The following is a 22,407-nucleotide window of genomic DNA, read 5'->3' on the forward strand; positions in this document are numbered from 1 at the left end:
CGCAGTCAAACGCGTCTCGTCCGCCGTGGCCACAGCAACGCATCGCATTCCCCGATCTTTTGTGCCTTTCTGCTAATCAGATACTAAACACACACACACACAGAAACGCACCGATTGGCGGCATATATTTAAAAATCAGTCGCGCGAGGGTGTCATATATACTGCGAGTGCGAGTTATACCCACACCGATCGATCTTTTATGTGCTAGACTAGAGGGAGGGGAAACGACCGAGCTGCACAAAATCTCTCACAAATATTTTTTGTTCTTTTCTGAATAATATTCGAAACGAAAGCGCGACAGAGTGTTTTTTTCAAAGTTAGTTTCCCAATCGAACCAATAACCTAATAAAAAGAAAAAAAAATATAAAAATGGTCGAGACCGTGGTCAATGTTGAGCGCACAACAACAACAACAACAAATGGTCCACCCGGCGGACCATCGTCCGATGGTGGCTTCTGGAGCGCCATACGCCTCAACATTGACTATTTCCGCAGCGTGCCGGGCATCATAAAGATTGTGGAATTTGTAAGTATTCGAACATCAAGATGGACTCTTGCATTCGAGAGGTGTTTATCGGCAAACACCTGGGCTACATGGCTGCACAGTTTTATCTAATGTGTAAACCTTTATCAAACGTTATGTACAAATAATAACGGACACATTGCCAGCCGTACAGTGAGACCACTCTGGTTCGCTCCACATTAATAATTCCAGAATTAATTACAAAGCTGAGAACTCACTGCTCGCTTTCACTGTGCCTGCCACTGCAACGTGAGGATCTCATTAGACCTACGACGGATAAGATATGAAGAAATCACAACCAAGCAGCCCAGAGAAAGAGCAGACAACATGTGAGCCCTGGGGCATGTGGTCAATGGTTGCTTTGATTGCCGTGATGTATGCCACTCGTACTTATGCAATGTCTGGAATGGATTTCGTTTCGCTTCGATTACTGCAGAATATTTCGATTGAAATTTTGAAATTTGATTTTTCCCACAACCGAAAGAGACGAACTGCTCTCTGGTGTAATGGGAACAAATATTTTGCCGTGTGGGCTGACCGATCTGCCCACAGCAAGTTTGTTGGCCATTGAACGCCAACACAACAACAGACAAAGATCATGAATGTTGCTTGCTTGGGTTGCCCTGCTGTTGTCTCTCTGTTTCAGAGTACACCTTACAGTGATTGCAACCAAAGGGAGCTGATTTTGATATTTGGATATTTGTTTACTCCTTTTGGTTCGCTCGAACCCAAAACTCATTTGGCATTCCTCCTGATTGCTTACAATTTTTCGAAAATGAACTTGAAATTGCCCAATTTGTTTCGGCAAGTATTTACCAATCGAGCTTGCATCATTTATAACCCTGCACTATATTTCGTTCTACCAAAACAAAAGCTTTGAATCCGCATAAAAATTTGATGAATAGAGCCATTTGGCGTGTGTGTGTGTGTGTGTGTGTGATGACAACTGTTTTTGCGCACACATGAAAAATGCATTATTAACTCGTTGTCAGGCCACCGGCCCAGCACCACTCGTCGTCAGTTGTTGTAGAAAAATCAATAGGAGTTAAGGTTTAGTTGGGTTCGAGGAGCACAAGGAGGACAGGTGGTACAGGAGGTGCGTGGGTTAAATTGCTGATATGATTACCATTACCAGCGCTATAAGCTGTCGTTTATTAAGTGCTATTTATTGATTTTCTGCAAGCGACGACCCCGAAACGACTCGCCTCGATTCCCAGTACCTGGACCTGCTCTCGGGACGACGAGTAACGAGGTACAGGCTCGGCAAAAAGTCATCTAAGCGTATGTAAAGGAATCTGACCACATACTGACGGATCCAATTATTCTGAAACGAAACGATCTATGTACAGACATACATTTGTACATATGTGCTGTGGCTTCAATGGCGATTGCGTTACCAACCATCGATGTTGGTTTTTGTTGGTTAACTTTTGGTTTTGTTTCTGTCAAATGGGATTTTTCATTTGATTTTAAACAAGTAATCTTATCGTGAGCCTTTCACTGATAGAACGCCGATACGCCGATAGTCTGCATTTGTTTGTGCCCCATTTAAATTCTACATCAAACCATAGAGCTACCAGCCATATATGTACACAAGTATGTTCTATATGCATAGCCATTGGTTAGCCAGAAGTGAGTCATTGGCTGGCTAATGGTTAATCGGCCATTACTCATATGCATTGTTATCAGGGAGACAGCGATAATGAGGGCGCCCATTTGCACACCTGTGCGCAGATTAAGCCACTACGACTGCCTGTCGATGCCTGTGACACCTGACCGAAAATTCACACACTCACACGACCCATGGACCCAAGCCCAAGCCCAAGCACAGACCAGACCCTCAGAAACCCCCCAAAACTCTTAGACACATGTAGGCCTATCTATCAGTAAAGCTATGTGCCAAGTACATATATTTATTGTTCGCTTTCCAGATAAGAGCCATTACCATTTTGGACACATCTCCCATGCATTTGCACCATGTACATACATGTACATATTTACATACATATTTACATATTTACTGTGGGAACATGTTCCTTTCGCATTAAATCTTTGAAACATTTCTTAGACATTGCATTGGCACGATTTATTGTGATTAATTTTTAGTGCTTTATTTTTGTTTATTTGCCGAACAATAATAATAGACATTACGTAAGATATGTATATTTTTGATACATATTTTGGAAGCTGTGGGTCCATCCATACATATACTTAGCACAACATTGTTGTAGCTTTTGTTGCTGCCAAGAGCGGAAATCATGACACACATTTGGTGTCAGATTTTCGTACTAGCGTGGCGGAAGGGGGGAATTGACTAACAAGGTGACGTTGTCCGCTGTGGGGAGGACCCACAACTTATTCACCACGCTGCTCAGGGAGACACGCGCTAGAAAGGGATAGGAGACTTCCCTTCACCATGAGCCGCAGAGCAACGGGTCGCGGGTTAGCCAGTGGTTTCGTTTTGTTTGTTTTGTGGGGGGTGTAGGTGAGCAGGAGGAAATGGTGACAGATCGTTAAAGCATTCTCCAGCAAAGGGGCGTTGCAGGTAGATAAAGGCAGCCAAAGAAACGTCTTCACAAAAGTATTCCCAGAATGTAGTCCAAATGGTGGTTGCTCTGCCTGCAACTGGTGTGCAACTTTGCTGTTTGCAGTTTCCCCTAGCAATAGATTTATGAAACGGATCGCTCTGATGCCGATTTGTACATATTTTTGTTAAGTAATAATTGTCGGGTGACTAAGTGCACGAAGCGCGGCCTGCAATGAGCTCATCTTTCAAGATTTCTAGACTGCAAACAAAGTAGATGTCAGAAATTATTTTATGTACATGCAAACTATCATTATCCTGTAGATATGTATCAACGATTGTGTTGGCAATTTGTTTGGCTTCAGCCAGCCATTGAATCGTTGCGCTGACTGAAGGCGGAGGCCAAGAACTAGATCCATTTCAGTTGAGCGTCGCATGTCATTGATCAGACAGATGAGACATATGTACATATGTATGTATCTGCATATGTAAATAAATGAAAAACGATGGGCCATGAGCATAGTCCATGATTTGTACTCTACTTAACGACGATCAAGGCGCTGCCTGTCTTCATGCTTCACAAAGCAAATTGCCCATTACTGAAAAGAGGGAACAAGCCCACTCAATCCGACATAACACTGAACCCAAACTAATAGGCACAACAAATGGTCTGAGGTCTTAGGTATGCAAAAATATAAAACTTTGAGCCATCTCATCTGTGTGTTAAATGAATAGCAGAAGAATTAAAGCTATATTAAAGCATGTCTACAATTGATCGTCAATTATGTATCCACTATTAGTATACACAATAATATTTTCAACTTTAAACGCAACTGTACGAGAGTGCCCCATGCGCTGGGCTGCTCTTCTGGCCTGGACCATGGGACCATTACGCATAAAAATACATAAATATGTACATACATATATGCAGCAGATATATCAAACATTTGTGTATATTTTTATACACCGAAACTACATATATTAGCTATGACCAACATCCACTTATGTACACACACCTACAGCTGCTATGTACTATGTATATGTATATGTATATGTATATGTATATGTATATGTATATGTATATGTAGAACTAACCAAATCTATACTTGTGGCATTTATACGACTGATTTCCACAACACGCCCAAAGCTGCACATAAATTATGTTTTTAAGAGAAATACAATTTAAATACTTTCCGGATAGATTTTCACATATACAAAACGTGACGCAAATTTGTGTGTCAACGGAAAAGCAAAAAATAAGCCGAAGCTTTAAGTACCCTTGCAACAGAGCAAAGATGTACCCGCTATACCCTGTAGACTTGCAAAAAAAAATACTCTCTGAATATCTATCTCAAAATTGATTGTTGTTTGCGGCCATGTTTTGGTTTGGTTGCTGCAATCAAAGATCTACAAATCGCTGATGTTTCAATCAACCTTTGATTTCTCACAGCCAACAAGCCGCAAGCCGCAAGCCGCAAGCCGCATCTGCTCTGGCTCTCAGCCCTGTTTGTGTCGCTGTTGGTTCATTTTTGCTGCAAGATAGTAATACACAAAGGCAGAGATAAAGCCAAAAACAAAAGCGGCAGCAACACAAGCAGCAAACAGCAAGTCGTTGTTGTCGTCGCTTTTGGCCCGGCCCCGGCCCCGGCGAACAACTTTCAGCTTTCACTTTTTTACATTCGCCTTTTGTTTTAGCCAAAAGCAGGCAGCACACACACACCCAGAGATAGAGAGAGAGAGAGAGAGAGAGAGAGGGCACTGGGACTGCTGTGGCACCTGCTTGTCGCCAAATGTTTATTACTTTTTAATTGCCCGAAAAACAAGTCAATGTGGGGGGCAAATGTGAGTGCTGTGGAGTGTCGGATAAACGCGTCCATTGGTGCATTGGTCATGTCACCACTGCAGCAGGCTGACAAAGTCATTGAAAAAGTCTGCTGAAGACTCTCCCCCCCTCTGAAGACTTGCTTAATTACATATGAAAAATGAAATATAATACAGCGATCGCTGGTCCGTTCGATATTTTGTGCTCAATTAAGGGTGACATCATGGCCATGGGTCTCAGTCAATTGGAGATCATGATCATGATGCCCATGATTCATGAACATCGTGTACCATTTATGAATGTTACATTCTTGTTGTTTCCCATCCACTTGCAGGTGCTGGGCATTATTTGCATGGCCCTGGCCGCCCCGCCACTGAACTCGGCCACCTCGTTCTTCATGTTCGTCATCGTCATCTCGTTCATCATCACGATCCTGCTGATTGCCGCCTATTTCCTGGGCATACGCGAGGCCCTCAATGTGGCCGTCAACTGGATATTCTCGGTGAGTTGTTGCCACGCTTTCAATTGTAGCAAACGCCTAACAAATTCCCCATCCGCAGGAGCTGATCACCACCGCCGTACTGACGCTGCTGTACTTCATTGGCTTCATTGTTCAGCTGGCCAGATGGTCAGAGTCCGGGGCTAAGGGCAGCGGCTCCAACACGGCCGCCGGCGTCTTTGGGCTCTTCAACTTCTTGGCTTATGCGGCGGGCACGTACTTCCTGTTCCTGGCCCACAGATCGGGAGCTACCCATTAGTCTGTGTCTGTGTCTCTTGTCTGGATGCAAGCAGCAGCAGCGAGCAGGAGTGATGAACCGAGTCGAGTCGAGCCGCATGGACGAAATCTAGCGTAGAATAATTATTATGTGTTTATGTTTTATGTTGTACATGGAGAACAGGCAGCGCAGCGCAGGGCGGGATCAGCCACAACCCCCCACCCACTTTGTTTGTGGTGTTATTTTAATGTTTAACTTTAATGCTGATGATGCTAACATTAAGTTGAAACACACACACACACACACACACACACGCACACACATTTACTAAACTAGACACACACACACACACACGATAGCGCAAAAGAATTAATAAGTTCAATAAATTATTTGTATTTTTTTTTGTCAAGAAAATTTGTCTGTCTTTGGTGGAGTTTTCTACTTGAATTTTGCAAGAATCGTACTTCAGCTCTCAGCATTTCAGCATAGGTAATACCCAAATTCTCTGTTCTCTGGGTGCCTTAAGTCATTGGACGTTACAGAATTGAAAACCTCCGCATCGTGTGTAACATCACAACCCGCCATTGAAGAGCTTGGAACTGTTTAGTTTCTGCTCTACTCTGCAGTAAAATTGTTTTCAGCCACAGCCACATATTCCAGTATAAGTTAACTTATATTTCTGTTTCAGTTTATAATCAAGGAACTAGTCTAAATTTAAGATTTGAAATCCATTGGAATGGTTATGTTGGGGAGAGCCGCTGGGTGGCATCTCCGCCTAAGGCATCCTGGCTGCAACCAGGTGGATGGTATTATGCCAACGGTGCGTGTGTGTGGCTGGTTCCTGATATATTTTGGGGGCTCCGAGACATGCACTTTGCTGCAAGTGTGTCTAGAAGTACTTTTTGAACTCGTCGTAGATGGCGAGCACCAAGGCGCCGCCTGTGCCGCGAATGACGTTCGACAGGGCACCTTTGAAGAAGGCGGCCATGCCCTCCTGCTTGGCAATCATCATCCAGCAGTGAGCGGTATTCTTGTACACCATCTCGGACTTCTTGAGGCCAGACTGCATCATCATGCGACGGCGCACCGTGTCAAAGGGATACGAGGCAATGCCAGCGATAGTGGTGACCACCTGGGCAATGGCCCAGCTCACATAGAAGGGTGTGTTCCTCGGATTGGGCAAGAAGTCGCGGCACGTGTCATAGAACCCAAAGTACGATGCACGATAAATGATGATGCCCTGCACGGACACAACGAAGCCGCGATACAGTCCGATGGGGCCATCCGTCTTCACCACCTTAACCAGGCAATCGATGAGGCCATTGAATTCACGGCTACCGCCCTTGCCCACATCAGCAGCCAGACTGTGGATGGAAAGATGGAGATCAAAATACTGTCTAGGGTCTAGTTAACGAACTGCGCTCCCAGTACTCACCGAGTTCGGGCAAAGTCCAATGGATAAACAAAGCACAACGAGGTGGCACCTGCAGCACCGCCAGAAGCTAGATTTCCCATGAAATGACGCCAGAACTGCTTGTGCTTGTCCACACCGCCGAGGAAAACCTGTGGATTTGGGGGGGGGGGGGAGAGTGAAGAATTTTCTTTGAATTAAATGTCACTGCAGGGAATTGATCTTCATACCGATTTGTACACATCCTTGAAGGCAAAGTTGAGGGCTTGAGTGGGAAAGTAACGTATTACATTGGCCAGGTTGCCGCGCCAGAGGGACGAGAAGCCCTGCTCCTTGGGTATGCGTATGAAGCAGTCAATGATGCCCTTGTAGCGCTGATCCTGCGCTATCTGCTTGGATACCTCCTGCACCTGAAGAAGCAGCTTCACGCGCTCAATGGGCGCCACCGCCGTCTTGGCAATGGCCGCTGACACGCCGCCCATCATGAAGTCCATCATGAAGCCCTTCAAGTCCTTACCACCTCCGCCGCTGCCGCCTTCGTCACCCATTTTGGATATTTAAATTTGCTTGCTTCTAGATCGAATTTCGTTACTAATTTAGCGTTGGATTGTGGTGAAAAGGTTGGAAATTGTGTATTAATAATTTTGATTCAATAACAAAAAAAAAAATCGAATTTTGCCGAAAATTTTGAATCTGCTTTAGACTACGGCCCCCGTTCAGCACTAAAACTCAATTGAAATATATCAAATGCATTACCTCCCATGGCCTACGTTGACTTTGGTTGAAGTTATAACAGGAAACCGAAAATACGACAAAAACCAAACATCAAGCAAGGCCTCGCCCCATCAAGGAAAGAGAGTACAAAATACGATACATTTAGTAGCAATCAAGTAGAAACGACACATTTGAATTTGGAAAGCGCGCAGCTCTGCGGTATGACCACACTGCGCATGCTCAGTACGTTTGCAAAGAGCTGGTCACACCAAGATGGATAAATTTCTGGCTTTATCGCAGGAAGGGAGCGATCCTTTAAACCGAAGGAAATCAGTCCAACAAAGGCGAGTAACTGCACTTTATGAGCGACTTCTCAGTGGAACACAAGACATGCAGGTTCTTGAACCTGCATTTAGATGAATAACTCTCCCAACAATGGAAAAGCAAGGGTTGAGGTTATATCACATGGCGAGGGGTGCCCTCACTCGTAGGGACGTAAGTAAAACACATTCAACATTCTATTTTTATCAATTTTTATATATTTTATAAACCAACCTAAGTTGAGTTTGTTGTTTGTTGCTGGCTAGCAGGAGGCGAAAGAATCAGAATACTGGTGTTCGGTACGATTCTTGGTATGGTGCCCTCGCTATTGCCAACATTCTGGTTTGTGGCTCGAGAGATGGCGGCTGGGCTGGCTCGGCAAAACACGATTCACGTCTACGCACACAATCGATGCGGGAAACAGGACACAGGACACAGGATACAAGATCGACTATAACCTAACCCACAAAACTTAACACAATACTATTCAATATTGTCGCTTATTGATTCGTTCGTTTGTCCGTGTGTCTCGTGAGCTTTACCTCACAGCCTCTTCCTCCTCTCCAGCCGATGTTGTTGCTTCTGCTTCTGCTGTTGTTGTTGCTGCTGTTGGTGTTCTATTGATTCTGGCCATCGTTCAATTATCAATTATTTTATCCCAGTTATTCTATATCATATAATTTCGTAATTATATTTTGGGGGTGGGGGGTGGCGAGGGGCAGGAAGGAAAAGGGTTATTGCATGCCGTTGTTCTGGCTAGATGTTGTTTTGCAGATCAAACTCCGTTCTCTTCTCTGTTCAGTTTATCTAATATAATTAGCTGGTAGTGTTTTGTTTGTTGTTGTTGTTTTGTTTGTATGTTGTTTGTTGTTGTATTTTGTTGGTTGAATAATTTAATAATTTAATTTACAAGACCTTCTTGATCTCATCGTACAACACAAGCACGAAAGCACCGCCAGTGCCTCTGAGAACGTTGGAGAAGGCGCCCTTGAAGAAGGCACCAGTACCTTCCTGCTTGGCGATGGTGCCCCAGCAGTGAATTGTGTTCTTGTAGATGATCTCGGTGGCCTTGCGACCAGACTGCATCATCATGCGACGACGCACGGTATCGAATGGATAGGACACAATACCAGCGACGGTTGTCACAACCTGGGCGATGGCCCAGCTGATGTAGATGGGTGTGTTCTTGGGGTCGGGCAACATGCCGCGAGCGGTATCGTAGAAGCCGAAGTATGCGGCACGGTAGATGATGATACCCTGCACAGACACACCGAAGCCGCGGTACAAGCCAACGAGGCCGTCACTCTTGAAGATCTTTGTCAAGCAGTTGCCCAGACCGGTGAATTCACGCTGTCCACCCTTGCCAGTATCAGCAGCCAAGCTGTGTGTGTGTTTGAAATTGGATTGAAAACATTCGTTAATATCAAATATTGACTATTGCATTTAGCATTTTTTGCATATGGTAAGTCACTTACCGAGTACGGGCAAAGTCCAAGGGATAGACAAAGCACAGAGAAGTGGCACCAGCAGCACCGCCGGAGGCCAGGTTACCCATGAAGTAACGCCAGAACTGGGTGTTCTTGTCAACACCACCCAGGAAGACCTATTGGTGCGAGGAATATCGGAATTGTGTGTGTTAGAACTGCAACTCTCCATCTCCTCGATTCTCTTCGTTGTCTGTTTGCTTACCTGCTTGTACTTGTCCTTGAAGGCAAAGTTCAGGGCCTGGGTTGGGAAGTATCTGATGACATTGGCCAAGTTACCACGCCAGAACGAGCTAAAACCCTGTTCCTTTGGAATGCGGATAAAGCAATCAACCATACCCTTGTATTGCTTATCGGGGCTGATTTGTTTCGAGATGTGCTGAACCTGCAGAAGCAGCTTCACACGCTCGATGGGAGCGACGGCAGTCTTTGAGACAGCTGCGGAGATACCTCCGGCAGCGAAGTCCTTGACGAATCCCATAGCATCGAAATCCTTGCCCATTTTGCTGTAATACACACATTTCAATTTTGCCCGCGAGCAATCATTAGTTTCGTTCGACTCTCTGTCTCTCTCCCAATCGGCTGACGTCTTCTGTATCTCTCCTCTTATGCATATCCAAGCGCCCGAAATGTGTTCCCGATGGAGCCGCTCCCCAGGAGCCGTTACATAATGCAGTGCGATATTTTATGGTATGCGTGCGAAAAGGGGTGGGTATGGCGCGTATGATATTTTCACAATTCACTTAATTACACATTTGCAAAAAGCCACACAAAATAATAGCCCAAAAGCCAACATAATTTTGATCCATTGTAACGGGATAACAACACACAAAATAATATCACTTATATAGCACTATACAAACATATATACAATTCCAACGAAAATACTAGGTAAAAACACTTGCAACAAACGCGAAAATGTTCAATGATAATGATACATAATAGATTTTTAGACCAAAAACCAATAAATTGTTTACATAAATGAGTAAATAAAATGTCAAAGCACCAAATAATATACAATATGGACAATTAGAAATAAACAATACGCTTAAGATACAAATGTTAGTGCTGCCATTTGATAGGGGTTACTAGGAAGGGTTATATGTTTGGGGGTTTTTTATGAGTAAATATATGATGTTTGTCGCCTGTTTTGAATGCATTTGATTCAAGAATGGATTATGGTTGTGGTTATGTTAAGCGTGGTGTGTTTATGCCCCCCCCCCATTCACAAATCGAAACCAAGACGAATCGTTCCTCGCACTTTCAATTGAGGCAAATGCCGAGCTAGCTTTCCAGCCGCTTCCAGTTCTAACCGGTTTCAGTTTAAACTTTAATTCTCCGTTTCAAACAGGGGAGAAAAAAACTGTTACGTGGCAGGCCAAAAACCTTTCTTTGTAAGTAAAATATAAAGATTCAGAAAAGTCATTTCGTATTCCATTTATCACATTTTGGTTTCAGTTTTGCGGTGTTCTATTTTGTAGCCTTTTGGCAATGTTTGGATTGCATAATTATAAGAAAAGTTCATGGGTGTGTGAGTGCTACTACTAGCTACATGCATATAGATATATGCAGCAATTTTGGCATTGAAGCGCTTCTGTTTCTCTTTGATAAATTTAGAATTTCAAGCGTACAAAGAGGAGAAGGCAGCTTGCGGCACTGCGAGAGAGAGCGCGAGCTAGTGTTCTAGTGCCATTTGATGTTAGCTAAATTAAATTAGCATAGTCTAGTCTCATGGACGAAAGACAGATGATGGACTTATGTAACACATTTGAAAGAGAGCGTGAGCACAAGGCACGAGCACGCTCATGCTCTTGACATTTCGGCTGCTCTCTTCGCGACAGCAAACAACTGTAAAAGCAGCGTTGCCTTGTGTTATCTAATCGGTTTTGACATTCGCCGCGAGAGAGAACAAGGCACAGCAAAAGAGCTTTTCTGCCAAGTTCAAAGAGAGCCCAAGCACTCACGCGCACTCGTGATGTAATAGTTTCAGCTGGAAAAATTTGGGAAAACTGGTCAAAGAGGAGTGCGCTGCTTGCTTTGCACGTGGGAACTTGAAGCTGGCTAGCATTGTCAAGTGCTTTGGGCCATGGTAAATCCTGTCTTGTTGATTGCATAAGAACACCAGTAAAAAAAAAAAAAAAGGAAACTAGAACACAATAGCTTTCAAGCGGTTTATGTAACCGCAGGAAAAATTCTTTGCTGGAGAATAAAAAAAAAAGGCACACACGAGTTTTGTTTGGTTTCGATTTGATTCGATGCTATTCGTATTATTATTATTTAGCTAATTGCAGTTGAATTTGCTTTTGCAATTGCATTTGCTATACGTACAATTTGTTTGTTTTATATCACAGCACAAAAAAAATATATGATTAATCCTTATTCCTTCGAATCAAAGTTCTGCACCGGACGGCAACTGAATTGCTTGTGGCAGTAAGGTGCGTCTCTGTCAGCCAGCAAGCCTGCGCTGCTCCCCACAGCAGAGCAGAGCAGCGGCCGAAGACGCCAGCAGAGCTCCACCAAGTTCAACCCGATGGGCGGTGCGGTGCGCTCCCACTCGCTCTGCCAGCAGAGACCCCCAAAGTGTATTTAGATGAGGTAAGGTCTCTCTGCGCCGTGTACCGAGCTGCCGATTTTGACAACCAATTTCTCTCTCTCTCTCTCTCTCTCTCTCTCTCTGAAAATAGGGAACAAGAGAGCTCCTTGGCAATGCTTCACCTTGTTTTAAGCACCTTGGGCAGCAACAGATGACAGTTGGTTTGTGAGCGACGTCAGAGCCATTGACATAAAGAGCGAGAGAGCCGTGCCTGTGCTCCCACACCCCAAACTCAGTTGGCAACCACTTTTGCACGTGTGCTCTCACAGACCAAAAAAAGAGAGAGAGCCGGAACGGGATCGTTGTCGCTGTGTTATCAGTCTCCGTCACTATAAAGAATTCAATGCCATGTTGCATAACAGCGCCTCCCATTCATTTTGGGACCAAATGGAACCAAGGAAGTGGCAAGAACACTTTCTTTTTAGGCCAAGAGGATGATCCAAATGCACATGTACACATATGTAGGTGCATATTTGGCCAATTGTTTTTCATTTACCCCTTTCGAGGTTCTTGTGCTTTTGCTTTGGCACAATGCTTGCCAAAACCAAAAAGTACAAGAGAATTTCACTCAGTTGGCAACGCGCCGAACCGAAAGCGTCGACGTCCGCGTCAGCTGCGACGCAGCATGTGACTTTACTTTTTGACGTACGTATGTATGTATGTCTGCAGCTCTCTCTTTGCTATTTCCCTTCTTCTTCACTCGCTCATTCTAATATCGGCTCGCCGTTTCCCCGTCTCCCTCACTCGATCAGACGGAACAAAAATGCGTGAAGCGATTAGATAAACAGCACCACTAAATACAGTTATTTATATAAGTCGGCACAGCAACACTTTCAAGGTCTCCCATCCCCTTATCATCGACATTACATAAAAAAAGAGGCCGTAACAAGCAACAAAAATAAGAAAATTTGGCAAGCTGCCCGTCGTAAATTGCAGCGGAGTTGTACCATTAAATATATCTAGCGGCCAAGTTTACGCAGTCTCAGATGTGTATGAATCAGCTGCAGCTGCTGCCTCTGTGTGGATCAGCAGAAATTTTCCCCTTCTCAAAAAGGCGACTCAGAGTCAGACTTGAGCTCGGATATCACGCCCAGACTAAACACAAACATGCCGAGGGTCTACATTTCCACTGTTTATTCTATGTGCCGCCTTGGAAACAGATTCCGATAAGTTGAGGGAGTTATCAAGAAATTGAGATGATGTATAAGAATACTTATAATAAACATGCGAATTGCTGAGCTAAGCGGCATGTGTCAGAGAAATGGCGTCAACTTCCACACTGAAAGGCACACACATAAGAAATGGCGCAAAAGGAAGAGACTCAAGTACTTAAAAAATACGCTTTCGTGACTTTTGTTGACGTCACAATAGTGAGAAATATAGCCCCAAGAGAAACCGGTTCTTTTTCGGTGTAAAATGGCAAGAGAACTTTGTACTTTTGGGCAATTTCTTTATATTGAAGAAAGCGGGTCAGAGAAGAAGAGAAGGGAGAGAAGCCACAAGCGAACAGAACAATACAGTTACATATTCCTTTGCAAATACATACAGCAGCAGTCACACACACACACACACACACACACGTAAGCGCCTGCACGCGCAAGGCATTAGCAAGCACAAGTGTGAACGGGACAGAGCTATTAGCACATGGAATTCATTTGCGGCTCTGGTGTGTGTCTGGGAGCGAGGGCAGTAGAACAAGCAATTTTCAACACTTGTAAGACAATAAAATATGCATATGGGGGGGATTTTTCACCTAAATTTGTCTGAAAAGTATTCACTTTTTCAACTACAAGAATCACTCACACACACAAACGTCTATGGGTCGCAGCAAGTGCAAGTGTGTGCGTGTGCCGCCGCACTGCCAACTCACCGAAATTGCATAAGTTGGCAGTTCCAGCGTGGTTGCAAAAAAAAAAAAGCCCCAACTGTATGAAAAATGATCCAGCGTGGCTTGAAAAACTCTGAATTATATAAAATAAACTTTAGCTTAATTTCTGATTGCTCCCGGACATATTTAACTAAATCCTCCAAGCACTCTTCAGCGCTGCCGCAAAATTTGCAATTTTTATTTTATGGTTATATAAGCACCGCTTTGCGGCGTTTTCATGAAGATTTTTTTTCGTGCAGCAAACATCATTTACTCGTTATAGTATATGTACAAATTAATTGAACCAACACCAACACAATAAAAAAAAGAATTAGCACAATTACATAACTAAAAATGTAGCGCAAGGTGAAGTGAAAAAAAAAATCAATGGCGGTACGAGAGTTCTTTATGGGACACCAGGCACTGTCCCTACTCCTCCACAGCTCTTTTTCGCTAGCTTGCAGCGTTTTCAATGTGATAATATACAAAAAATAGCACAATACCTTTAGTTGATTAACTTCTTACAAAAGTCACAGAATAAAAACTTCTTTTGCAGAATCAGACTTCCCACTGGCGATGCCGCGTGCTTGAACGAAAACTCGTGAAGTGAAAGTGTGGCTGCGGATTTTTCGGAGGGATACACCGGCTGACCCTCGGAAATATACCAAAATATACGGTTTTACAGAAATAATTTACCTACGCAATTTCAAAATAGACTGTCAATTTTGATTTTCCTCGATTTTGATGTTCTAATTGATATTACTAGCTAGTTAGGAGTCTCCGCGCTAAAACTATAACTTTATCTGATCTATCAATCAATTCACCACAGGAGTGGCTAGTTTTCAGCACTTACTTTTCTTGGAATGTTTCCAAATTAAGTTTAAATCTAAACGAACGAAAATTCGTGAAGTGAGAGTGTGACCGCGGATTGTGGGGGGAAACGCCGGCTGACGCACGGAAATATACCAAAATAAATGGTCATACAGAAATATACTGCGAATATACCGTAAATCTTAAATTATTTTTTCCTCTTTTTTGATGTTCTGTTTGATATTACTAGCTAGTTAGGAGTCTCTGCTCTAATACTATAATTTTATCCGATTTATCAATCAATTCTCCACTAGACTGATTAGTTTTTACAGCATCCTTGTCTTGGAGTGTTGGCAAATGAAGTCTAAAACTAAACGAATGAAAATTCATGAAGTGAGAGTGTGGCTGCGGATTTGTCGGAGCGATACACCGGCTTACGACTGGAAATATACTGAAATATACGGTCATACCGAAATATATCTTCTCATATTGAAAAAAAACCGAAAATATACCGTCAATAGTAATTCGATTTCCTGGATTTTGATGTTCCCATTAATATTACTTGCTTGCAAAGACTTATAAAAATATAGAAGTATTATGATGGTTGATTGATATGGATAACAAAAATAAATACTCTCTCACATGTACAAGTTGGAAATTTTCAACCACTAGGCCTGGTAGTAGCCTGCAAAATAAAGCTATAGTTCCGGCAACTGCCAAGTAATAATTAAACGTAATTTAAACTACTGTTAACTTAGAAAATGTAATTAAGCAAATAACCTGGCACTGTGTGGTATTAACTCATAAATTACGTTTGCAGATTTTTGGTATTTTGTTGTGTAGCCCTGGTTACCGCGCAAACTGAGTTCTTTGTTTTGATTATAAATGAAAACAAAACCCAAGAGCCGCAATGAACTATTTTCCAAACTACTACTCGATCGAGGATATATTCGTGACCCAGGAGAAGGTCGAATGCAAGGTCAACACGAAGCTGCAGCGCATGGGTACGTAACATGAAATTTGTAAAATCTCTTCGAATTCTGTTGCATTTTCTTTGCTTGCAGGCTTTTTGGATTCGGGTGCCGAGGGTGACGACCTGGAGCCGGGGCGCACCGTCAATCTGCCGCTGTGGTATATCAAGGAGCTGAAGGTGAACAATGCCTACTTCACCGTCTCCGTGCCCGATATCTACAAGAATGTGCACAAGGCCGTCTGCGAGGCGGAGACGACGCACATCGAACTGGGGCGACTGCATCCGTACTTTTACGAGTTTGGCCGCTATCTGACGCCCTACGATCGCAACCATGTCATCGGGCGCATCATCTTTGAGACGATGCGGCAGCGTGTGCGCCACTTGCTGGACATATCCAAAAACGATGGACACATGGCCAAGTCCGAGCTGCGTTTGGACAACATCGAGGCGAAGCTGCACGAGGCGGGTGTGCGCACCAATACGCAGGTAAACGACTGATCCTAAAAACCCTTTTTCATGCTTTAATCAATCATCATTTGCCGCTTGCAGTACATTAACTGGCTGCAGCTGACGGGCAATAAGATTCTCATCTCCGAGCTGGTGGAGGAGCATCAGAAGAAGCGAAAACGTGAACTCAGCGATGATGAGAGCAGTCTGCCTAGCAGTAAACGTGCCACATTGTGATTGCCGTAATAATTAGTCATTTGTTGAAACCTTTTTGCAATTGTATTATCTTTTATCATATTTTCAAAACGATATAGATATCGATAAATGTTGAAAAGTATCAGTCCTGGCGTGCCAATTGTTGCACCACTGCATCAAGTCCATTGCTACGAAACCGAAGCGGGCACTTTGAGTTTGCTGGCTGACAAAGGCAGCCTGCCATGAAATGTGCAGTTTCAAAAGGCTTTCAAATTAAAGCCGCTCTCAAAGTGATTAAAACCGGAAAATAATTTGTTTAAAATACTGGTGCTACATACAAATAGTGCCGTCGCTCATTTCCACACACATATGTCATGAAGTGATGCACGGCGCGCTGGGGGAAACCTCAGCCTCAAGCCAACTGCCTCCTCCATTCATGGTCCAAGCCAAGCAGACGAGACGCGCCACTGGCCAACAATTCAGTCGAACTCTAACGGCGCTAGCAATCGGACGCGTTTCAAAACTTGCTCTCTGCCTTCTGCCACAGCCAAAGTAAAGTCTGCCACAAAGTCTTCGGCAGCCCCGCCTCCGTTTCCGTTTCAGTGACTGGATCTGGGCTCTGACTCTCGGCTCTGACTCCGTCTCTGTCTCTGAAAAGTGTAAGCAACAAACAAACACACAAAATTCAAAACTTGAGACGGATTCAAGCTGCCACTAAGATTTCATTCTCCTTGCCACGCGCCGCCCCGTCCCCCCGCCCCCCTGCCCCGCATTGCGTCAGTGTCGCGTGTTTTTTCGGCCGAATCCAAGTCCAGTGCTAATTTTGGGCGCCACAACGCGTAGGCGTAAAGAGAAACTACACGAGACAAAAACAAAAAAAAAAACAAAAAGAGAATTTATTTGTTTGCATTTTTTTGGTTGTCGATTTGCTTTTTTTTTTGGTGTGAAGAAATTGAAGCCCGGCAAAGGCAAAACAGCAACAAAAACAGCAAAATCCGCACAGACAATGAAAGCTGATTGAATATTTTATGCAAATTTCCATTGCAGCCACTCCGCGGGAAAACGTACAACGGCAACAGCAGCGGCAAGCCAGGGAGAGAAGCGAACAGGAAAAGAGTTGCAGGAAATCAGGTAATCCAAGTTGCAGATAAATCTATAGCATCCGCCAGTGGGAAAGCTGAAGATCAAGGCCAGTCGGGCAGGCTGACTGGCGGAACAAGGCCATGGCTAAGTTTCTTATCTGTGGGTGTGTGTGTGTGTGTCCTGCTGCTGCTGGTTTCTGCCACTGCCAAGGTGAAGGTCGTGCTGCAGTTTTTGTTGTTATGTAAACAGCCAGCAAGGGGCGGGGAGGGGGGATGGGGTAGGCAGTTCAACCCCATGCCAAATACTGCTGTCAAGGGCTCACCCACTAACCCAGTGCGCATGTCTCTCCTCGCCCATGGGTGTCCTTTGGCCTTGTCCGAAGACAAGGCCTGGCCTCCGTCAGGGCTAAACTCAGTCGCGTCAGCGTCCCAGGGGGGAGGCAGCATTGAACTTGACAGAGGAGAGCCACCCAGTGGCAGGCACGCGGGCAGCCACTTTCAATGCGACCACGAAACGGTTTAGCGGTAACAAGGTTAGTGGGTTAACTTGCTCGCTTTGAGCTTGGAGCTGCAGCTGGGCGTCTGCTCTCCCCCTCTCTCTCTTTCTCTCTCCCTCTCTCTCTCTCTCTCTCTCTCCCGTTGGGTGCTGTCGGCCCGGATTCACACAGAAACCCGTTAGCAAGTGCTCGCTTCTGATCGGCTTTAACTTTTCTTTGTCCATTAAAAGCCAACTTACTCTTCGCCAAGACGACACTCGTCCGTCGATTACTTTCCATGCTAATCAAAATTGAAAAAACAAAACCAAAAACAGCTCCACAGTTGGAGTGGGGCTGGGGTGTGCAGCGCCTAATTGAAAGAAATTTGTTTGTTGCGACACGCTTGACCATGGCCATGGTGATGCCTGACGATGTCTGGAAGTGGCACAGCCATGGACCAAGTGAAATTGAGCGAGACACAAACGCCACATGGATCGAGAGCTGGCACGGGGGATGGGCAGGGAATTGAGTGAAGGAAAACGCTGTGCCTGAGATCTGAGACATTGCCAAAAAGATCTTTGCAAACAATCCATATTAAATGTCTAATATGTTGGCTTCAATTTATTTAAAGCCTCAAGTGAGAAATGGGCTCAGGGCTTTAATCAGCATTCAGTGGCTGTTTAATGATCGCCTCATGAGTAGGTCACACACATGACTCATACACACACACACACACACACACTCAGACTCGCTGGAAAAGGGTTCTTTTTGTGTGTGCTGTCGCTGCTGCTTTTTCACGAGACATTCCCATACCCAAAACCGAAAGCCCATTTGCCAGTTGCCATCACATAAAAAACAAAGAAGTTCGATGACTCGCGCGTGAATTGCATTTTAAAGCCGCATTTCACACTTGGCTGATGGACATGGGACACGTACAGACAGACGGACAGAAAACAACAAAAAAACGAATGAACTCCAGAGCCACGCCACACGAACCCACGAGATGCGATGCGATGTGGATCCAACATCACCGATAATTGCATACAGAGAGAAACACAAGAAAAAGGAACAGCAAGTACAAAGAAAAAGAAAAAAAAAATTAAAACTCTCCAAAATGCACAGCAAAACGGGAGAGAAAGGTAAGCCCGAAGCCATGATACCCTTGCCAAAGCACACGACGAGTCGTTGCCTTTTACTTTCGATTTGGGTACATTTATGTATATTTAAATATTTTATTAATTTCTCAAGCTGATTAATTTGCGTAGGAACAAACGGAAGTGGCTGTGCCTATCTGTTAGAGTTCGAGCAAATATTTACTTGGTTGTGGGACTGCATCCGGGTGCCACACAATCGTAATACCCTCGGCGAACACAAAAAACTGAGAGAAAAAACTGTGAAAATACTCGTACAAGCCGTGGGCAGGGGACGGGCCAACAGCCACGCCACTCGAAAGTTTTTTTTTTTTGGTTTTGAGACAAGTTAAATGAAAAGCAAAACAAACTAAAAAAAAAAATAAACGGAAAATTACCGAGCAGCAACAGTGGCAGTGGAGCTGAAGCTGGTGTTGGACTCCAATTTTCACTTTCACTTGGGAGCACTGCAGAGACGGGGGCAGAGGTCGCGCTCTGATAAATTACCACAGAGAGAGAGAAAGAGAGAAAATAATATAATGTTCGTTGCTCATCTTTACTGTTCTAAAATTCGGTTACAATTAGCTTGACGCCAAATGAGTAGCAGAGTTGTGACAGGAAGACAGAGAGAGAGAGAGAGATAGTGATGACCCCATAACGGTATTCCATTCTACAGCTTTGCTGTCTGTCGTATCCATTGGCGCAGCACAGAGATGCGCTCGTAGCCATCGGGCGCTGCTCTGCCGCAGCCGCCGAGCACAAAACTGGCGACGCCAACCAGGTTTCCGCCGTAGGTGGCCGGACCGCCCGAGTCCCCATGGCAGGCGCCCTTATTGGCCTCATGCAGCAGGCACATGGTGGTGTCGGACAGATGGCTGTAGTAATTCTGCTTGCATGTGTCGCGGGCGAGGTTGCGCACCTGGGTATAGAGCAGATGATCGGAGACGGGTCCGTTGTGGTAGATGGCGCCCCAGCCGGAGATGTCCACCAGGGCATTGTCGGGCGGATCACTGCTGGCCAGCGAGATAGCCTTTATCAGGGAGCTGAATTGCAGTGTGGAGGCCAGGCGGAGCACAGCCACATCGTGGCCCGCAGAGTTTCTGTACTGTGGATGCACCACCACTTGGGCCACATTCACGCGCACACCACCGCCGGACAGCAGCAAAGTGCCCGCCCGAATGTTCAGCTGTGAGGCGGGGGTACTGACAGAGAGAGAGAGAGAGAAACGGAAGGATTAGTGGATGCTGGACTTTCCACAGCAAGTCGTGCCCTTACACATTGTTGCCCGACTTGACGCAGTGGCCGGCAGTCAGCACGTAGCTGGTGGATAGTATGGAGCCGCCGCAGACGAATCGATTGATGCGCCGCAGCGAGATCTGGTGGGGAAACTGGCCCGCAATGGCCCGCGTGCCACCCACAATGCGCGGCGAAGCGCCATCGTCTAGGTCCTGGGCGAGGCAGTAGCCGGCTAGGCAGGCTAGAAGGAGGAGGACAAATGCCAGAATACGTAAAGACATGTCCGGTTCTTGGAATCGATTGGATTGTGTGGCTGCATCGAGGCGGGGATACGTTTATTTATGGCAAAACCCCTCGTGGACCTGTCATCATCATCATCATCAGTGTCACAGTCCCAAGTCGCTATCGAAGCGGCTCTGAGGGGAGTTCTGGTTCTAATGTCTGTTTCAATTAGGGCGCAACTCAATTATCGAACTCAAAAGGGAAGCCCCCGACTTTAATCGGATTTATCTAGAACGGAACTTCCAACTTCAACCTGAAGGCAAGCCCTTGCATGTTCACTCATGTCTTCAAATGGCAAGAAATTGTTATTGCAATCCCTTGAATGCTCCCACAAACTGCGAAGGTGACGGTGAAAAGAGACACGCAAAAGTTTTGTTTTTGTCATTGTCAATTGTCATTGGTTTCTGCAGGTAGCAAATGCATTGCTCACTCTCTCTCTCTCACTCTCTCTTGTGGTCTTTGCAGCAGAAGCTGACGTGAGGGTGGGATCGTAGTGATCGTAGACACCGATTAGCCAGCCACTATTGAGAGTATATTGGACTTTATGGTTGATTTCATAGTTTCGCTATAAGTTGTATGTTGTATGTATATGTTGTAGGTTTATTGTTTGTTGTTTAATTGCTGCATTTGCAACCACCTAATGAGCCCTGTACATTGTTAGAGCCCGCCGCCATTGCGCCGTTATGCCATAAATCGAGTCATAAACATTTTATGGGGAACTAGTCCAGTGGCAATCCCCAGCACCTCCTTATCCTTATCAGCATCGAGTGAGATTGAGTCACCCAAATGACGCTCGACCACCAACCATTAACAAACAAAACAGCGCCAGTTATGTCAGATTTACAGAGTAACTATAATGTCGCGAGGAACCTAGGCAATCTGCTGCTGCAGCCAGTCGTGGAAGCTGGAGACTCGCACAAACACATCCGGATAACGGGAGCCGCAGGCACCCACCACAAAGTTCGTCAGTCCAATGAGCTTTTCGTTGTAGACGGCACCGCTGCCTCCGTCGCCGTGGCAGGTGCCCTGCCTCAGCTCGTGGGCCAGGCAAAAGCTCGCCTTGTCGTGGGCACTGTAAGCGTCCAGGCAGACCGTCTCCTCGGCGACCGTCAGCGAAAGTTCGCGTATCTTGTAGGAGTTGCTGCCCTCCACGGTGCGCCCCCAGCCGGCCACAATGATGGCGGATCCCTGGGCGGGCAGATCCTCATCGCTGCTGGCCAACTCCACGGCCTTGATGCGGTCGGTGAAGGCCAGCGCAGAGCTGAGCGTGATCACGGCCACATTGTTCTGCAGCTGATAGTAGTCCGGATGCACAGTGACCGAAGCGACATACACAATGCGTCCGCCAGCATACTGATTGGTGCTGCCCACGCGGCACGACAGACGGCTGACATCGATGCTGGAAGGGGAACGAGAAATTATAGAGTAGATTCTTCTCTCTCTCTCTCTCTCTCTCTCTCTCTGTTTCTGTTGGTCACTTACAGCCTTCCATCGCGGTGCAGGCAGTGGGCGGTGGTCACCATTTTTGTGGCAGACACAATGGTGGCGCCGCACACATGCGCATTGTCCACACGCAAGGAGGCGGCATAGGGCGTGGCCGTGGGGCCGGCTTCATCGCCGCCCAAGATGCGGCTCTTAAGGCCAGCCTGGCAGCAGCCCAGGAGCCCATAAAGGCAGAGAAAAGCCAGCAAAAGGCCTCGGGATTGGATCATCTTTCTCTCTGGATGGGATGCTACCTCTACCGCTGACGGTTGAACTAAAAATGCGTAGCACAAAGGCTGCCAAATTGAAGTGGACATGCA

The 22,407-nt window shown here is 45.4% G+C and overlaps 6 protein-coding genes across 9 annotated transcripts in view; 2 read left to right on the top strand and 4 right to left on the bottom strand.

Moving 5' to 3' along the window:
- The window catches only part of LOC117590959, a 27,949-nt gene continuing 5,542 nt past the window's right edge, over window positions 1-22,407 (top strand). Inside the window, exons 1-3 of one of the 2 annotated variants that reach the window (XM_034284012.1) lie at window positions 1-525; window positions 5,203-5,370; window positions 5,429-5,631. In XM_034284012.1, coding sequence (XP_034139903.1) covers window positions 370-525; window positions 5,203-5,370; window positions 5,429-5,626 — 522 coding nt within the window. In that variant the 5' untranslated portion in view covers window positions 1-369 and the 3' untranslated portion in view covers window positions 5,627-5,631. Of the gene's footprint in view, window positions 526-5,202; window positions 5,371-5,428; window positions 5,854-22,407 lie in introns of those variants that run through there. The other variant, XM_034284011.1, reaches the window with a different exon arrangement.
- Window positions 6,239-7,657, bottom strand: LOC117590947 (ADP,ATP carrier protein). Its single transcript, XM_034283995.1, has 3 exons — window positions 7,226-7,657; window positions 7,020-7,147; window positions 6,239-6,948 (listed from the first exon to the last, which is right to left on the bottom strand). Exons 1-3 carry the CDS (start codon window positions 7,541-7,543, stop codon window positions 6,474-6,476), a joined length of 921 nt encoding a protein of 306 aa, XP_034139886.1. The 5' UTR covers window positions 7,544-7,657; the 3' UTR covers window positions 6,239-6,473.
- On the bottom strand, window positions 8,274-14,629 carry LOC117590948 (ADP,ATP carrier protein). Of its 2 annotated transcripts, none has more exons than XM_034283996.1 (4): window positions 14,478-14,629; window positions 9,720-10,020; window positions 9,506-9,633; window positions 8,274-9,411 (listed from the first exon to the last, which is right to left on the bottom strand). In XM_034283996.1, exons 2-4 carry the CDS (start codon window positions 10,014-10,016, stop codon window positions 8,937-8,939), a joined length of 900 nt encoding a protein of 299 aa, XP_034139887.1. In that variant the 5' UTR covers window positions 10,017-10,020; window positions 14,478-14,629; the 3' UTR covers window positions 8,274-8,936. The 2 variants fall into 2 exon arrangements, with proteins under 2 accessions (XP_034139887.1, XP_034139888.1); XM_034283997.1 differs by lacking the exon at window positions 14,478-14,629 and adding an exon at window positions 11,843-11,992.
- LOC117590956 (probable DNA replication complex GINS protein PSF3) overlaps window positions 15,620-22,407 on the top strand; it is a 22,695-nt gene continuing 15,907 nt past the window's right edge. The window contains exons 1-3 of one of the 2 annotated variants that reach the window (XM_034284005.1): window positions 15,620-15,788; window positions 15,849-16,243; window positions 16,307-16,440. In XM_034284005.1, the coding sequence (XP_034139896.1) occupies window positions 15,695-15,788; window positions 15,849-16,243; window positions 16,307-16,440 (623 nt within the window). In that variant the 5' untranslated portion in view covers window positions 15,620-15,694. Of the gene's footprint in view, window positions 15,789-15,848; window positions 16,244-16,306; window positions 16,539-22,407 lie in introns of those variants that run through there. The other variant, XM_034284006.1, reaches the window with a different exon arrangement.
- Window positions 19,625-20,630, bottom strand: LOC117590951 (serine protease SP24D). Its single transcript, XM_034283999.1, has 2 exons — window positions 20,363-20,630; window positions 19,625-20,289 (listed from the first exon to the last, which is right to left on the bottom strand). Exons 1-2 carry the CDS (start codon window positions 20,602-20,604, stop codon window positions 19,758-19,760), a joined length of 774 nt encoding a protein of 257 aa, XP_034139890.1. The 5' UTR covers window positions 20,605-20,630; the 3' UTR covers window positions 19,625-19,757.
- Window positions 21,435-22,318, bottom strand: LOC117590961 (chymotrypsin-1). Its single transcript, XM_034284013.1, has 2 exons — window positions 22,088-22,318; window positions 21,435-22,004 (listed from the first exon to the last, which is right to left on the bottom strand). Exons 1-2 carry the CDS (start codon window positions 22,315-22,317, stop codon window positions 21,476-21,478), a joined length of 759 nt encoding a protein of 252 aa, XP_034139904.1. The 5' UTR covers window position 22,318; the 3' UTR covers window positions 21,435-21,475.

The sequence above is a fragment of the Drosophila guanche genome, unplaced genomic scaffold, assembly GCF_900245975.1.
Source record: "Drosophila guanche unplaced genomic scaffold, DGUA_6, whole genome shotgun sequence".
Lineage (NCBI taxonomy): Eukaryota > Metazoa > Arthropoda > Insecta > Diptera > Drosophilidae > Drosophila > Drosophila guanche.

Excerpts from the sequence above, each read along its gene's own strand:
- LOC117590947 (XM_034283995.1), bottom strand. The coding sequence starts at position 7,543 with ATGGGTGACGAAGGCGGCAGCGGCGGAGGTGGTAAGGACTTGAAGGGC. Across the intron at positions 7,148-7,225 it reads TCAAGGATGTGTACAAATCG|GTTTTCCTCGGCGGTGTGGA; the intron begins GTATGAAGATCA and ends CCAAATCCACAG. Across the intron at positions 6,949-7,019 it reads TTGGACTTTGCCCGAACTCG|TCTGGCTGCTGATGTGGGCA; the intron begins GTGAGTACTGGG and ends TTCCATCCACAG.
- LOC117590948 (XM_034283996.1), bottom strand. The coding sequence starts at position 10,016 with ATGGGCAAGGATTTCGATGCTATGGGATTCGTCAAGGACTTCGCTGCC. Across the intron at positions 9,634-9,719 it reads TCAAGGACAAGTACAAGCAG|GTCTTCCTGGGTGGTGTTGA; the intron begins GTAAGCAAACAG and ends TCGCACCAATAG. Across the intron at positions 9,412-9,505 it reads TTGGACTTTGCCCGTACTCG|CTTGGCTGCTGATACTGGCA; the intron begins GTAAGTGACTTA and ends ACACACACACAG.
- LOC117590951 (XM_034283999.1), bottom strand. The coding sequence starts at position 20,604 with ATGTCTTTACGTATTCTGGCATTTGTCCTCCTCCTTCTAGCCTGCCTA. Across the intron at positions 20,290-20,362 it reads GTCAAGTCGGGCAACAATGT|TACCCCCGCCTCACAGCTGA; the intron begins GTAAGGGCACGA and ends TCTCTCTGTCAG.
- LOC117590961 (XM_034284013.1), bottom strand. The coding sequence starts at position 22,317 with ATGATCCAATCCCGAGGCCTTTTGCTGGCTTTTCTCTGCCTTTATGGG. Across the intron at positions 22,005-22,087 it reads CTGCACCGCGATGGAAGGCT|CATCGATGTCAGCCGTCTGT; the intron begins GTAAGTGACCAA and ends TTCCCCTTCCAG.